We start from the raw sequence: 13443 nt of genomic DNA on the forward strand, positions 1-13443 counted from the left end.
GCAAGGTGTCTCTTTTTGGGTGGAGGGTGAGTGTTGCTTTGTTTACTTCAGTTTTACAAGGCAAACTAAAAACAAAAAATTATTTGCTGTTTCTAGTTACATGTTTCTAGAGTATTTCTGCTTTTTTTTAACTTCTAGATTTATCTAGCTGATACTTTTCAGACCGTTAGTTTATGACATATATACTCTAGCACTATTGGTGAGCTCCCAAAATAAACAGAAAGGCCTTTTGAAAGTGTAGAAATTTCTCCCACTATCCCATGGTTGTTCTACACTCTTCCAACAGCAGAGGGTCCCTTTTTAGCTCTGTGGGATGAAAATCCCCGTGTGGCAGACATGAGGACATTGCAGAAGTCTTCAAAGGCTCATTGCAGTATTTTACATTGTGTGTCTCAAAAAATTGAGTTATTTTCTCAGGAGCCATTATGGTTTGTCATGTTCCTCAGGGATCTGCTGAGGAACAAGTGCCCAAGAAGTACTTCAAGCAGTGGACTCAGCTCAGCCTATATATAGCTTGAAAAACAACGATTTATGTATAGAAGACACCAATAAATTCAGCAATCCATATTTTAAAGACCTCTAAATCCTTGTTTAAAAAGTGAATGCCATCACAGCTATTATCTCCGCTGTTTTATACTTCCTTCAGTTCAAATCAATAATAAAAGAGAATATAAAGTTAAAGCCAGCAAGTCACCATTATGCCTGTGGCCTCAGGGCATCAGCTTATTGCATCTTGTGTAGTTCATTTGTTGCTAGTGGAGTGGTGCCTATTAAGCACAGTGATATCCTGGTGACCTGGAGGCAGGGTGTGGCTGGTGTGTTTGTAGTATCAACACTTAAAAACTGATTTTCAGTGCTGGAAGACATCATTCCTTGTTGTTGATTGCAGTCGAGTACAGAGCTGTGTCATGGTATAATGTACAAACATGAAAAGATGGTAAAGACACAAACTCAGAAATATTTCAGGCTAGATTTTCTCAGATTTCCTCTGTTTACTAACATCTGGTTAATACCTTGCTGCACATTGGACATTTACTACCCAGACCGTCAAAGACGAGAATGCATGTTCTCTTTTAAGGTCCCTCATTTATTGAATTTCTTCCCCACTGTTTATTTTCTTATTTCCAATGTAAAATCTTTCTGTATAATTACTCTTAAATTTCATATGCAATAAGGTTTTTCAAACTCTTTGTCCTTTAACAATTTTATTCTAAAAACAGTTGTTTTTAGAATTCAGTTGTGCTTCAGGATGCAGCACTTGAGTAACCCTCCTACCGTTATTTCTGTAGTTTTTTATTTCTTTTAATTTCTTTTTAAAAGAACAGGCGGTGTGAGTAGTGAAAAACAACTGATCTAGGACAAGTGTCATAGTTCTGATGACAAATGGGATCTGGAAACATTCCCTTCACCTCTGGTCTTTCTTGGTTTCTTCCCCAAAGAAAAGTATTGAAACAGCATCCAAGAGATTACTCCCTTAGTGTTCCCACCCTGGCCAAATCCTGTGGTATCTAGACCAAGATGTATTTTGGCTATTGTTCAGATAAGCCTTTGCATTCTTGAACACTTTAGTGAAGAGCATTTCTAAAACAGCTGAGGTTTAACCAGCCTTAGCACTGAGCGTGCAGAAGGATTATTTCTCGGAAGGGCAAATCCCGGAGAAACGACGGCAGCAGTTCTGTCACTGGCCTCAGACTTGAGCTGTGCCAGTACTCTGCTGCAGGGAGGGAATGGCAGGACATTTAGTGAGGAGGAGCAGGTTTGCTGTAGTCCTGCTGTTCTCAGAGGTTTTGCTCTCTTTTATGAAGAGTTTCTATGGAATTTTATAAGACAGGATTTCTCTTGGTTTTTTGTGAAGTTGTCAGGTCATGCTGCAGTAGAAATTCCTATCTTACATCTTTGTAGATTGCTTCATAACCGTACATAATTGGCTGTTAAATTGCCTGCCCTTTTAAAGTCAAATATTTAGGAATACACTGAATATCTCTTGGGATTTTTGGGAGGTCTGGGTGGGGGTGGGTTTGGTGCTTGGTTATTTGGCCAGTTGTGACCAGGGAAGAATGGCAGATCTTGAGTAGTGCTTTCTAGTCCTTGCCCTTACACTCTTGTTTGGAGTCTCAGGAAATGTTCAGCAGATTTACTGAGACATTTAACTGAGTGTTTGTGATGGTTGACCAGTTTTGGACTACAGAGCTGAGAGGTTATATTAGTGATGGCTTTATATAAGGCTGTCAAATTAGGCATCTAATAGACAGGTGCAATAAATGTACAGTGAAACCTGCAAGTGTTGGAAATATTTGCAGTGAAATTCTGACCCAGCAACTGACATAATTTCTGCACAAAGTTCAGTCATTTCTTTTTTGGGCTAGCTTCTCCTCAACTGGTTTAATTAAGCACTCTGTTTTGAAACTTAACCTGACAAGATTATATTGAGATCGTGATAGAGGATAATCATATTCAAACTCTGTCTGTAAAATATTTGATTCAATTTACCTTTAAATTGTAATAGACAAGTCTAGAGGTGGGTGACATAAATCTCCAAAAATGTTTTAGTCAAAAATGCACCCAGGGAATCAAGTGTAGTCACAAAATGAGATCAGATTGGATTAAAAACTGCAACATAAATTTTGCAACATAATCTTCTATTGCAGATTTAATGAAACCTTGTTTTGGTTATTCAGAAATAAAGTCTTTTGATACATGTATTTAAGAGCAGGTTTATTTGAAAATTACGTGATAGACAGGGAAAATTCTGCCTAAAGTTTATTACTGTTTTCTAGAAATTGTAGCTTTCCTACATCTGGTCAGCCCAGTATGATTAAGGTTTTTTAATGGTCACAGTATTTTGAACTGTTTGATATTTCATTTGCAAGTTCCTGTAAAATTTGTTCTATTTTAATAGTTGCATTATCTTGTAAGAGAGTAGCACCCTTACAGTATTGTTGCATGTATCACAACAGTGAGATAATGCATTGAATTTGGTCTGGTGTCTATAATGATATTCAATAATTGCCATTGAATTTGGTCTGATGTCTGTATTGATAGTCGATAATTGTCACTAATAATTCTTCCATTGATTGCTTTTTTACTTCCATAATCTAAGTTACATTATGTTATTTCTAAACATCCAATAGGTTACCTTCTTTTCCTTCCCTTTCTTCTCTTCCTCTCTACTCTTTTCTACTTTATTTTCTTTCAAGCTCAGTTCATGGAATATCCAAAGAATTAAGCATGTTCTTAATTCTTTCTTAAAAAAATAAAATGACCGGGTAGTTTGGGAATGTTGCTTTTGTAACAGTTTCTCTTTTTATCCACTGTTCATTACAACTTTGCCTAGTGCAAACAGCAGTTTAGAGAGAAAAACATACAATAGGTAAGACACTTGCCAAATTTTTTGTAAAGTCAGTACCAGTGAAGGGCTGAAGCAATTGATCCTGGTGCCAGTGGTCTCTTCTTTACCAGCAGATGCATTTAGAAATGATTAGTAGTTCTATTGCAGGCCTATTTATAACTCAGGCATGGATTCTTTTTTTTTATGCTTCCAAGGAGATATTTATATTTATATTTATATTTATTTTTATATTTATATTTATAGTTATATTTATATTTATATTTATATTTAGTTGTATTCTGTAATCCTGAGTGTGCAGACAAGTAACTTTTCTTATACCTAGACAAACAACTTTTCTTTGCTGTGAGAATCAATTCCCAATTCTGTTGAGATAAGCACTAGTACCCTTACATGAAAACCACTCACAAGGACATTTACTATATATATTTAGCATATATATATATATATGTATATATATGTCTGTTAGTTAAGCATTGGCACTTTGCATGCTTATTTTCAACAAAAGCTCAGTTTAACAGAGAGAGACATTGAACCTGAGAAGAAGCCCTTTCTCCAGAGGGAGGAAGAGAAGGGCAAAAGATAACTGACCAGTAGGTGAAAAGATCTAGAATAGTGACACAAGATGCTGTTGCTGTGGGCAGCATTTTGAAAAGATGCCTCAGTGGCTCAAATACCAAAGATCAGTTTGGATTTTGAGCTTATAAAGTTGATAGAAATATTTTAAAAGTACATGGACATATCTTAAACGAATAGCCTACATGAAATCACTGTCAATGCAATCAGTATTTTAAAAGGGCCATGGTTTGGTTAAAATAGAATCAGCAATGTACCTTTCCTTAGAGATCAGTTTTCTTTGTTTTCATTTTAGCTTTGAATTTCCTTCTCTGGTGAAAAATGTCATGCCATTTGCCCTGGAGATTTTCCTACACTTGGGTTTTCCTCCAAGTTCTGCTGCTATAACAGTGTTTTCTTAGGCAGAATAAACAAATGTTGGAAACGTGGAAAGGACATACCTTTTCCTGTTGTATCCCCAACAGATATCAGGAGTGCTGCCAGCCACCGCTAGAATTCTTCCCAATTCACTACAGCACATACATCTAGTGTGCAAATGTGAGTGTAATACACAGCTGGTACTGGATCACACTCAGGCAGAATGGGGATACCAGATCCCCAAAAGCAGATCTTTCATAGACCTGAAGATGACATGGTGGAATGTATTGTGGCTATGGAAACAGAATAATTGTGTTATATTATATATGTTCTCTTTTGGTTTGTTTTTTCTTTTTTTTTTCTTTTCTATTTTGTAGTCTTCGGCACTTGTATTTTAACAAATAAGATGAGTTGAAGTGGGAGGAAGGTGACTCAATCCCAAGAACAGAAGCTGTGTATGTCAGACTTCCATTCCAGTTCTGTAGGACAAAAGGGTTTCTTGTCATTCATTTGGGTATCTGAACTTGTTATTGTGTTCGTCAGCACAGTCTCTGATGTCTGAGTTCATGAATCACTTCCCAAGTTTGACAACAATAGTGTATACTTTCCTCTCCACAGCACTTTTCCCCTCAGAATCTGCAGCTTCTTAAGGAGCACACATCACTAAGAAATGCTCCATTCCTTTCATATCCATCTAGACTAAGAGGCATCACATTTATATTCTAGATTTCTCCTTCTCTAAAAAGGAAAGGTGTGGGCAGTTATTCAGAATTAAATTCAGAACTCTTTCTAATAATGTTGAATATTTCTGTCAGAACTGTTTAAATAATCAAAGAAAGGAATTCTGCCAAGTTAACTTCACTGGTGACTGAACTTCTTTTATAAAATCAGTATTTTGCATTAATCTCATCTGGGTTGATGATTTCTTTTCCCTACTCTCTTCTTTCTTCAAAGCATTTCAATAAGGGTATCTTCTGTCAGGGCACAAGAGATCCTTGTGTTGTGATGCCTGGCAGATACTAGTGATGGAAAAGAAGCAAGTACAGGAATCTGAGTGTTGAAATTTCAATTGATTCCACTGCAGTAGCCAAGAGCATGCCTTGGGATGGCAGTCCTGCAGTGGGAAAGGGGGAAGCTCCGAGTCCGTGAAGATTGGGAGGACAGACTTATCTTTTAGTCTAACTCCCACGTCAGTTCACGACTGAAATCCCTTAAGTGCAAGTGTACAACCTTACCTTTCCAAATCTCACCTTAAGGAAGAGAAATCCAGGGGAGCTTCTGCTTGGAAAGCCCACCACATCCATGGATTTCACCCCTTTTTAATTTCCAGGCCTCTCCATTTTTTCCAATGGCCTGTGGCCTCCTGCACAGCCCCAGATCCTGCGTGGCAGCAGCCTGCCCTGGCAGAGGTGCTCCAGCTCAAGGCAGAAGCTGGCCAGGGCAGGTTTGAGGAGAGGATGTGGAAGTCTCACCTCTGAGGAGGAAATGTAGCACATCTGTAGCAGGTCAATATTGTGGTGAATTTTTGCACAGTGTTGGGAAGACATGTACACTGAGAGTAGGTATGGGGATATGATGGTGAAGATGTGCATAAAAGGAGCTTCCCAGCAATACAGAAGATGCTGGGCTGCACTGAAGATGCACAGAATAAATTGGTCATTTATAGACATTTATGTTTGCTGGAAGACTGATACTGCACTGCTAAGTTTTTTTCTTGTGACACATCACAGGGGTTGGGTAGAGAAATAATAAATCCACTTCATTTCACATGATATTGAAGATCAGATATCTTATTTTCAAGTCATAAAAAGAAGGGAAAAAAATCAAATCAGAAACAGAACAGCTTGTCTTTGCCCATGGAAAAATTTTCACAGTAAAGTGTTGAACAAAAGGCCTTCAAACTTCCTGGGGAAACCCTTGTTTTCCAGATGCTTTTTGATATTTCCTGCTCTCTATTGAATGAAAGAGCTTAGATTTAAAGACAGGTGCAGACTGAATCTCTTGTTCTTAGAATCTCTTTCACTGATGCCAACAGTTAGAAAACTGCAGCAAAAAGTAACAAAAACTTTCATTCTTTCCACAAGTCCTTTAAGTTCCAACACTTTGTTAAAAATAAGATAAATAAACTCATATGGTTTAAGTAATATTTTTTTAAAAATCACTATTTTAAACAAGCTGAGTTAATTCCTTTGTCACCTGACTTTCTGAACAGACCAGTAGTCATTAAGAATGACCTTTATTTCTATTAGTGTGTTTTCATTCAGTAGCTGAGTCTAGGGCCATTATCTGGCTGAGTGGCATGAAAATTATGTGGTTCAGCTGTTCCTTAATAGAAGATGTATCTGACAAATACTTTCCTAAAGTATTCCATCATCCGTGCCACTCCCTCTGGTGCCATTTTATCAGAAGTGTCACTATGAGAAAAAAGAATAAGACCCTCTCCTTCTGCTGAGACATGAGCAAACCAGTGGGTGAAAAGGCCCAGAAGAAAAGAGTCTCAGCAGAGCAGAGAGCTGCTATAGGGGCATCAGCCAGTGCTTGCTGTAGTTCAGCCTGTATTAGCACTAGGATGGCTATATTCAATTCTGATTTTACCAGAATTGAATATAGCTCTCACACAGAAGTCTGAGGCCAATTCTAATATTCTGCATTTGGTATTTTTGGAATTTCTGTTTGTCTGCTATGGAGGAAAGTTCAGACAATTTTCCAGTAAGTTATTATTGCTCATCAGTTTTTATTCCTGATGAATGAGGATGCTTCAGACCATAAATCTTTGGCCGGTCCAGGCTAAGTGTTGCCACTCCTGGGCTTCCAGCCAGCATAATTTTGTGGGGAGAAATTATACAACTTGATGAGAAAGAAGTAAATAGTCCTGTGTTAGCAGCTATTTGAAATAGCAGCTGTTTAAGGCTATGCAGCAACGGGGGATATTAGCAATGTTACTGGGCCAGCTGTAGGTGGTTGCCATATGCACACATGGCCACACGCTGTGTCCTATTTGTCCAATGTGAGACTTTCCATTTACTGGTAAATGTGATGGTGATATTTATAGTGGTCACTGCTGAAGTACTTGAACAGATTCTCAGAATCTGTCTCCACACAGTAGAGATATGGGACGTGGATAAAGAGGAGAGGAATGTCTAGCCTATCATATTTCGTACTTTTCAGGATCACAGCTCTGTCCCCTGTTCTTAATGCCAATATAGAGAACTGAGTTTGTGCAGTTTGTCTGCATGGACCCACATACAGGTCTGGGTGTGATGGGATTGGAGGGCGAGCTTAGTGTCCATGCCATGACCATGTGCTCAAATATCCATGAGAAAAGTAAATTAAAGTGGCACAAACATATTTGCAGGTCTCACATGGACAGCAAGTGAAAGAACTGCTGTAGGTTTTCCTGCACCTTCATTCTTATTTATGTCAAAGAAACTAAAATAAGACCAGTAGTTCATTTTCACTTTTCCTCCTAGACCCACATACTTTGTTGTATTTTTTCCCCCAGTCACTAATGCAAGCTGCATTAGTGAGCCCTGATCCAGCAGCTCTAAGGACAACTAGATCTAGAAAACCCTAATTTAGAAAACTTGGATTTGTCCTTTTCCAAGAAATTATAAATTTTTTTTGTTAGTCTGTGTAGACATGAGATGAGAGGTAAAATGTAAACACCTCAATTTAAAGGGAACATCTTAAGTTATTTTAAAAAGTATTTTAAAAAAATGCTAGAGGTAATTTTTCTGTTCCTCTAGGGCTTGTACGTAATATTTGTCTTCACTGGTGCAGGAGTAGAAAAAGAGAGCAATAACAAATTTTATACATGTTGAAAAGAGAAAGGAAAACAAGACAATGTGTTTCCTCAAAAATGTATTGCAGCCAAAAAGTTTTCTTTTCTCTTTTGTTTGTAAATTTCTACATTTCCTTTAGTAATTAATGCAACCTTACTAAACAGTGTAATGTGCTGAGCATGCATAAGACATAAGAATATAAAGCCAAGTAAGGGATTATGATTTTCAAAGCGAATTTTTTTTTTACATCAAATTCATTAGTGGTTTGAGTCTCTCTAAATTCAGTTCTCTGACATTTAAAATTTGCAGAAATAGCCATTTTATTTCTTTTTGTATTAAATCAATACTCCCTTCAAAAATAGCCCCATGTACTTGGACTTAGTCTCCTGAATTATCCTTTGCTTGGGAGAGACTACATATTTTATTAAAACAGTGGCATTTTCATAAAGCAAAACATTTGCCCTAGCATCTGCTTAAAAGAATAATGAGAGAAATATACAAATTTAATAAGGACACGAGCCTTTTTTTGGCAGCACAAAGTAGCATGAAACCTGGTCTTTCACAGCAGAAATTATTTTTGGCCTCTGGAAATTTGGACCACCTCCTCTTAGACCAGTTTGCAGCTGCTGGGGTAACCCAGCTCTTCCAGGAGTGCTGCCCACCCTCTGCCTGCTCGTCACCAGTGCCTTTACCCTGGCTGCTCACCTGCCTGCCTGGGAACCAGCCAAGCCCTGGCGCTTTCCTGACCTGTCTGTGCAGCCATCTGGAAGGGGGCAGGTGCCATTATTCAGAAGTGCTTTGGTAGATGGCTTTAGGGGCACGAGAAGCTCCCAGCAGGAGCACAGACCATGCCACGTGGTTGGTAAAGCATCTGTCCTTGAAGAAAATGCTGCCTGTTGTGACCGTGGTTACAGGCGTTTTCAGGATGAGAGAGAGGCGAGAATGTTGACTCCATGATCAGAAGGCTTGATTTATTTTTTTATGATATATATATAACATTATGACTATACTAAAAAGAAATAGCAAGGAAAAGGTTCCTCAGAAGTCTAGCTAAGAATAGAATGAAAAATAGCAAAGGAGCTCTCTCAGACTCTGTCCGAGATAGCTCAGTCCTTGATTGGCCATTAATTATAAACATCCAAGAGGGGCCAATCACAGGTGCACCTGCTGCATTCCACAGCAGCAGATAACAATTGTTTACATTTGTTGCTGAAACTTCCCAGCTCCAGCAGGAAAAATCCTAAGAAAGGATTTTTCATAAGAGATGTCTGTGACAGCCTGTCTCAGGCAACAGGCATAGGAAATGTATGAAAAATGAAGAGGAATACAGTGTCTTGGGGTGGGAGGGTGCTGTGGTGTTTTTTCAGCTGCTCTCACAAGGACAGAGCAGCACCTTGAGCAATTGAGTTTCTCTCCGTTGTGCTTCTTACCCTGCACAAAGGACAACTTCTCATCTCTTGGTAGTCTTACGCTGGAAAGTAGTTCACAAAGGGAGGGATAAAAATCTATAAGGAAGGCAAGAAGTCAAAGCAAATGCAGTATATGGGAGGAGAGATTGTCAGTTCCATGTCTTTAAGTAAATGCTGGGGGGAAAAAAGGTCTTTCCTGAATGACCTTGACTGCTATGTTGGAGCATAAGGTAGAGTGCTAATACTGTCTGCAGCCCTGCTCTCTCTCTGCCTTTCCTGTGGTACCTGTGGATATGTCTGCTAAGGGTGGCAGGGATGACAGTTGTTAGCTGGACGATGTTTTGACGCTGCCAAATCCTTTTGCACAGGTCACGGTCTGCCTGGTGGCAAATGGCAGTTGAAAAGCTCTGTGTAACACATTAACAAATTCTTTTGCTGTCCAGACCTCTAAGTATTTTAAAAGCTTTGTTTGAAAGCTCAAGCTTTTCTGCTTCACAGCCCATTTTTTGTTTCTTGTCTCATGGTAATAAATTAACTCTTAACTACGATTTGCCCCTCACAGAAACTGTAGGCAGGGGTCATACAGGGTGTGACCTTTGTAGGAAAGATGAGACTCCTTCCTGTGAAGCTCTCATGAAGTTGGCTTTGGAGTATTACCCAACCACCCATCTCACAGGCAGCAGCAGGAATTGGGCCTGTCTTGTTATAGTGAATAATCAGCTGTAAGTCATTAATTTCAGTGGAGTTATTAATTGATACTGGTGCAAAAACCCCCCACCATTTTCCCTAAATGTTGTGGAAAGATGGCAACCAACAGACTGAACAGATCTGTTTCTCAGTGATCTCTCAGGCTGGGGAGGTACCCAATCTGTCCATGCTGCTTTTGGCCATCTGAGCTTCCCTTGAGAATTTAGATTTCTATTTAAGTTGCATACAGTTTTTATTCATATTGGCTTTGAATATGTTTCATGTCTTTTTTTTTTTTTTTTTTTTCTTTTTCCCCTTTTCCTTCAGTAATAGTAAAAATCTGTTTTTCTTCCCTAACTATGTGCAGGCTGGCATGGCTTTGACTTACGATCCAACAGCTGCTATACAGAATGGGTAAGAAATGCATGTTTTCTTATGTCTTTTTAAAAATTATTTTGAATGTCATCTTCTGTTTTCTCTTTCTGCAGTGAAACTTTTTGAAAAGCAAATCCACTCAGTCATATTTTTTCTGAAGCATATAATGCTATATTGTCAAGTTCTTCTTTAGTTTTCCTTTTCTTTTTATGCCTTCTTGTTTGTAATATCCATTTGAATGGGAAGTTGTTTTTTTTTCTAATAGTTTCCATCTCTATTTGGCAAATGTTAGTAGATGTCTTTTTAATCCCTCTCTGTCATGAAGTGGAAACCAGTAAAGTTTCCCTTTACTGACTTGGCTTTTGTTAAAATAATCATTGAAGATTCCAACGTATTTTGAATAATAGAGCTGTTACTTCATCTGGGGTTCTTTCTGCAGGCTGGCTTCCTTCCATGTCATTGTCTGAATAAAAATGCCAGATAGGGAGAAAGCCTTAAATTAGTGTGTAAGCAGATGGGATTTAAGGTTAATATTCTGAGCAACACTCTTCTTTACTTCTCAGCTACCATTTGTTGACACGAGGAATTGCAATTTTTTCTTAAACCAAGCAGTGAAAATTACATCACCATATTATTTACCTGCATGATTACTTTTCCAATTATTTCATAAACTAGAAAAACATATCCTCTTTATCTAGCTCTCTTTTCAGCTAGGTTAACAACAATTTGAAAAGAGGCAGGAAGTTCATCCCTGAACTCTTTGACTGTCACTCTTTGATCAGAGAGATGCATGAGATGATTATCAAATGCCATGCATACTCTCACCTGTGTTCTTCAGCTGAAGGGGAGAATGTATTGATATAGATAAGAATGGGTTTATTTGTTAAATATTTGTTAGTCACTGCTAGTTGAAGGAAAAAAACCCTAACATTCCCAGTAGTTTAAAAAATCAATAGTAATATTAGTCTATTTTGCTTCATTTTCCTTTATAAGGAGTAATTTTGTAGGACTTGTGATATTCCTGTGTTGTGGAGGAAGAGGCCAAACTCAGAAGAATAAAGAGCTTGTTTGTAATTGTGATTTCAGAATTCTCTGCTTCTGTTTTCCTGTTCTGACCTCCACATGAGTCATTCTTCTCTATTGTCATACTTTTCAGCTGCTAAAACATTATAATCTATAAATAAAAACATCACTGGTTCATAGTACACCAGTGTTGCATGTGGACTAACTGGCTTTTTTTTTTTCATATAAGTTCCTGCATATCAGTTGTGTGAGTGTTTTGGAAACCGTAGTTTGAATGACCCATTGAGACTAATATGATTTTAATCCAAGAAGAATTCTTTTGAAGTTATGAAAGTTATCTCAGAATCAGACATTATTTATATCAAAGAACACCTATGGTATTGAGGCTGCTCAGGTGGTTTGGTCATTTGATTGCTTGAACATGTTGTCACTGATCACGGGTAAAGAAATTGTACCCAATGGAAAATTTCAGTTCTGCAGTTTTTAAAACATTCTTTTGTTTTTAAGGCAAGAAATAGATTACATTACAGTACCAGATATCTCTCTAAGAGGGACGATTGATTACCGCTTTAGCATACATCTTTTTTGTAAAGTGTCAAAATATTTTTCAGTTTTATCAGGACTAAACCATCATTCAAAATGCTCTTGTGGTGAGATCTTGACTGTGTGCAGGATCATGAGGATCACCAGGACCCTTTTGGTCCAACAGGATTTTTTTATCTCCCCAGACATTCACTCAGTAATCTCTACGTATCCTGTAGTTTCAAGTTTTTTCTCTTTTTCTCTATAAGCCTCTTTACTTGCAAGTACAGTGGAAATCTAGCTCAGGAGTTTTATTTTAACAAAGTCTGGGAGCACCCTGGTGCTTTGCTTGTGAAATGTGTACATTTGATCTGTTGCTTGCTGACACATGACACAGGCATCGGTGTGTGGCCATGGGGAAAGAAACTTTAAGGCCCTTTAAGCTCTGGGAAGTAACAGGGTTAACTCAGCAAAGGGGCATCTTCCTCATGGGAGGGCAGTGTGGCACACCCACCCTGTGCTTAGAAGGCTGCAGAATTCTTTGCCTGTAATGCAGGCCGAGCCACCAAGGTTTGCATGGAGCAATGTCACCCAAAGATCTGTAAAACAAAGGTCTTTTCCTTGTGGCATTCAGCTGGGGTCACCAGTGCAGAACGTACTGAACTGAGTCTGAGCATGAGAAATGTAAAGATACCACGTCAAGGTGATGATTCAGAAGAGTTATAAATCACCAAAAAAATTTGAAAAGAAAGATTAACTGCACATGCTGATGTTTACTAGAGTTCTTTATAGGGTTGATAGATGCATTTGGATGCATCTAAGTTGCTAAATCCACACAGGATTATGTGGAGGATGGAAGCCTACTAGGAAACCATGTCTCTGCAGCAGGTGTCATGGGGTGGTATTTAAAATTCACAGTTCCTTAAAAGGAATGGATTATATTAGGTTTTAAGTTGGGCCATAACCAAACCTCAGGGAAGAATCTGGACTCTTGTTTCCAGATGAAAAGCTAGGTTCTTATTGCTCATGGTGTCGTACTATCACTTTTATTGCCATATAACTGCATATTTGCCTTGAAAATCTACAGCAGAAATAAAACAGAGTGTGAGAAAGGCTCTCACTAAAAATGACAATGATTTTTTCCTCTGCTAAGAAATAGATGATTTTCTTCTGAGTCTATTACATTATAAAGCTCGATTCTCCATTTCATTATATTGTTTTTATGCCCGTGTAGCTCTGTTTAAGCATCCAGTGGAGTTACATCAGCATAAAACTAGTATAATGGAGTGGAGAATCCAGCCCACAGTGTACCATAGCATTGCAGTATGAGGTACTGAGGATATGGTAAGCACACACTTCAGTAGAT

The 13443-nt window shown here is 38.3% G+C and overlaps 1 protein-coding gene across 5 annotated transcripts in view; it reads left to right on the plus strand.

Moving 5' to 3' along the window:
- The window catches only part of RBMS3 (RNA binding motif single stranded interacting protein 3), a 704809-nt gene that overhangs the window by 614966 nt on the left and 76400 nt on the right, over window positions 1-13443 (plus strand). For all 5 annotated transcript variants that reach the window (XM_063155034.1, XM_063155024.1, XM_063155043.1 and 2 more), the window contains one exon: window positions 10525-10571. In XM_063155034.1, coding sequence (XP_063011104.1) covers window positions 10525-10571 — 47 coding nt within the window. The remainder of the gene's footprint in view (window positions 1-10524; window positions 10572-13443) is intronic.

This window comes from Melospiza melodia, chromosome 1 (genome assembly GCF_035770615.1).
Source record: "Melospiza melodia melodia isolate bMelMel2 chromosome 1, bMelMel2.pri, whole genome shotgun sequence".
Taxonomy (NCBI): domain Eukaryota; kingdom Metazoa; phylum Chordata; class Aves; order Passeriformes; family Passerellidae; genus Melospiza; species Melospiza melodia.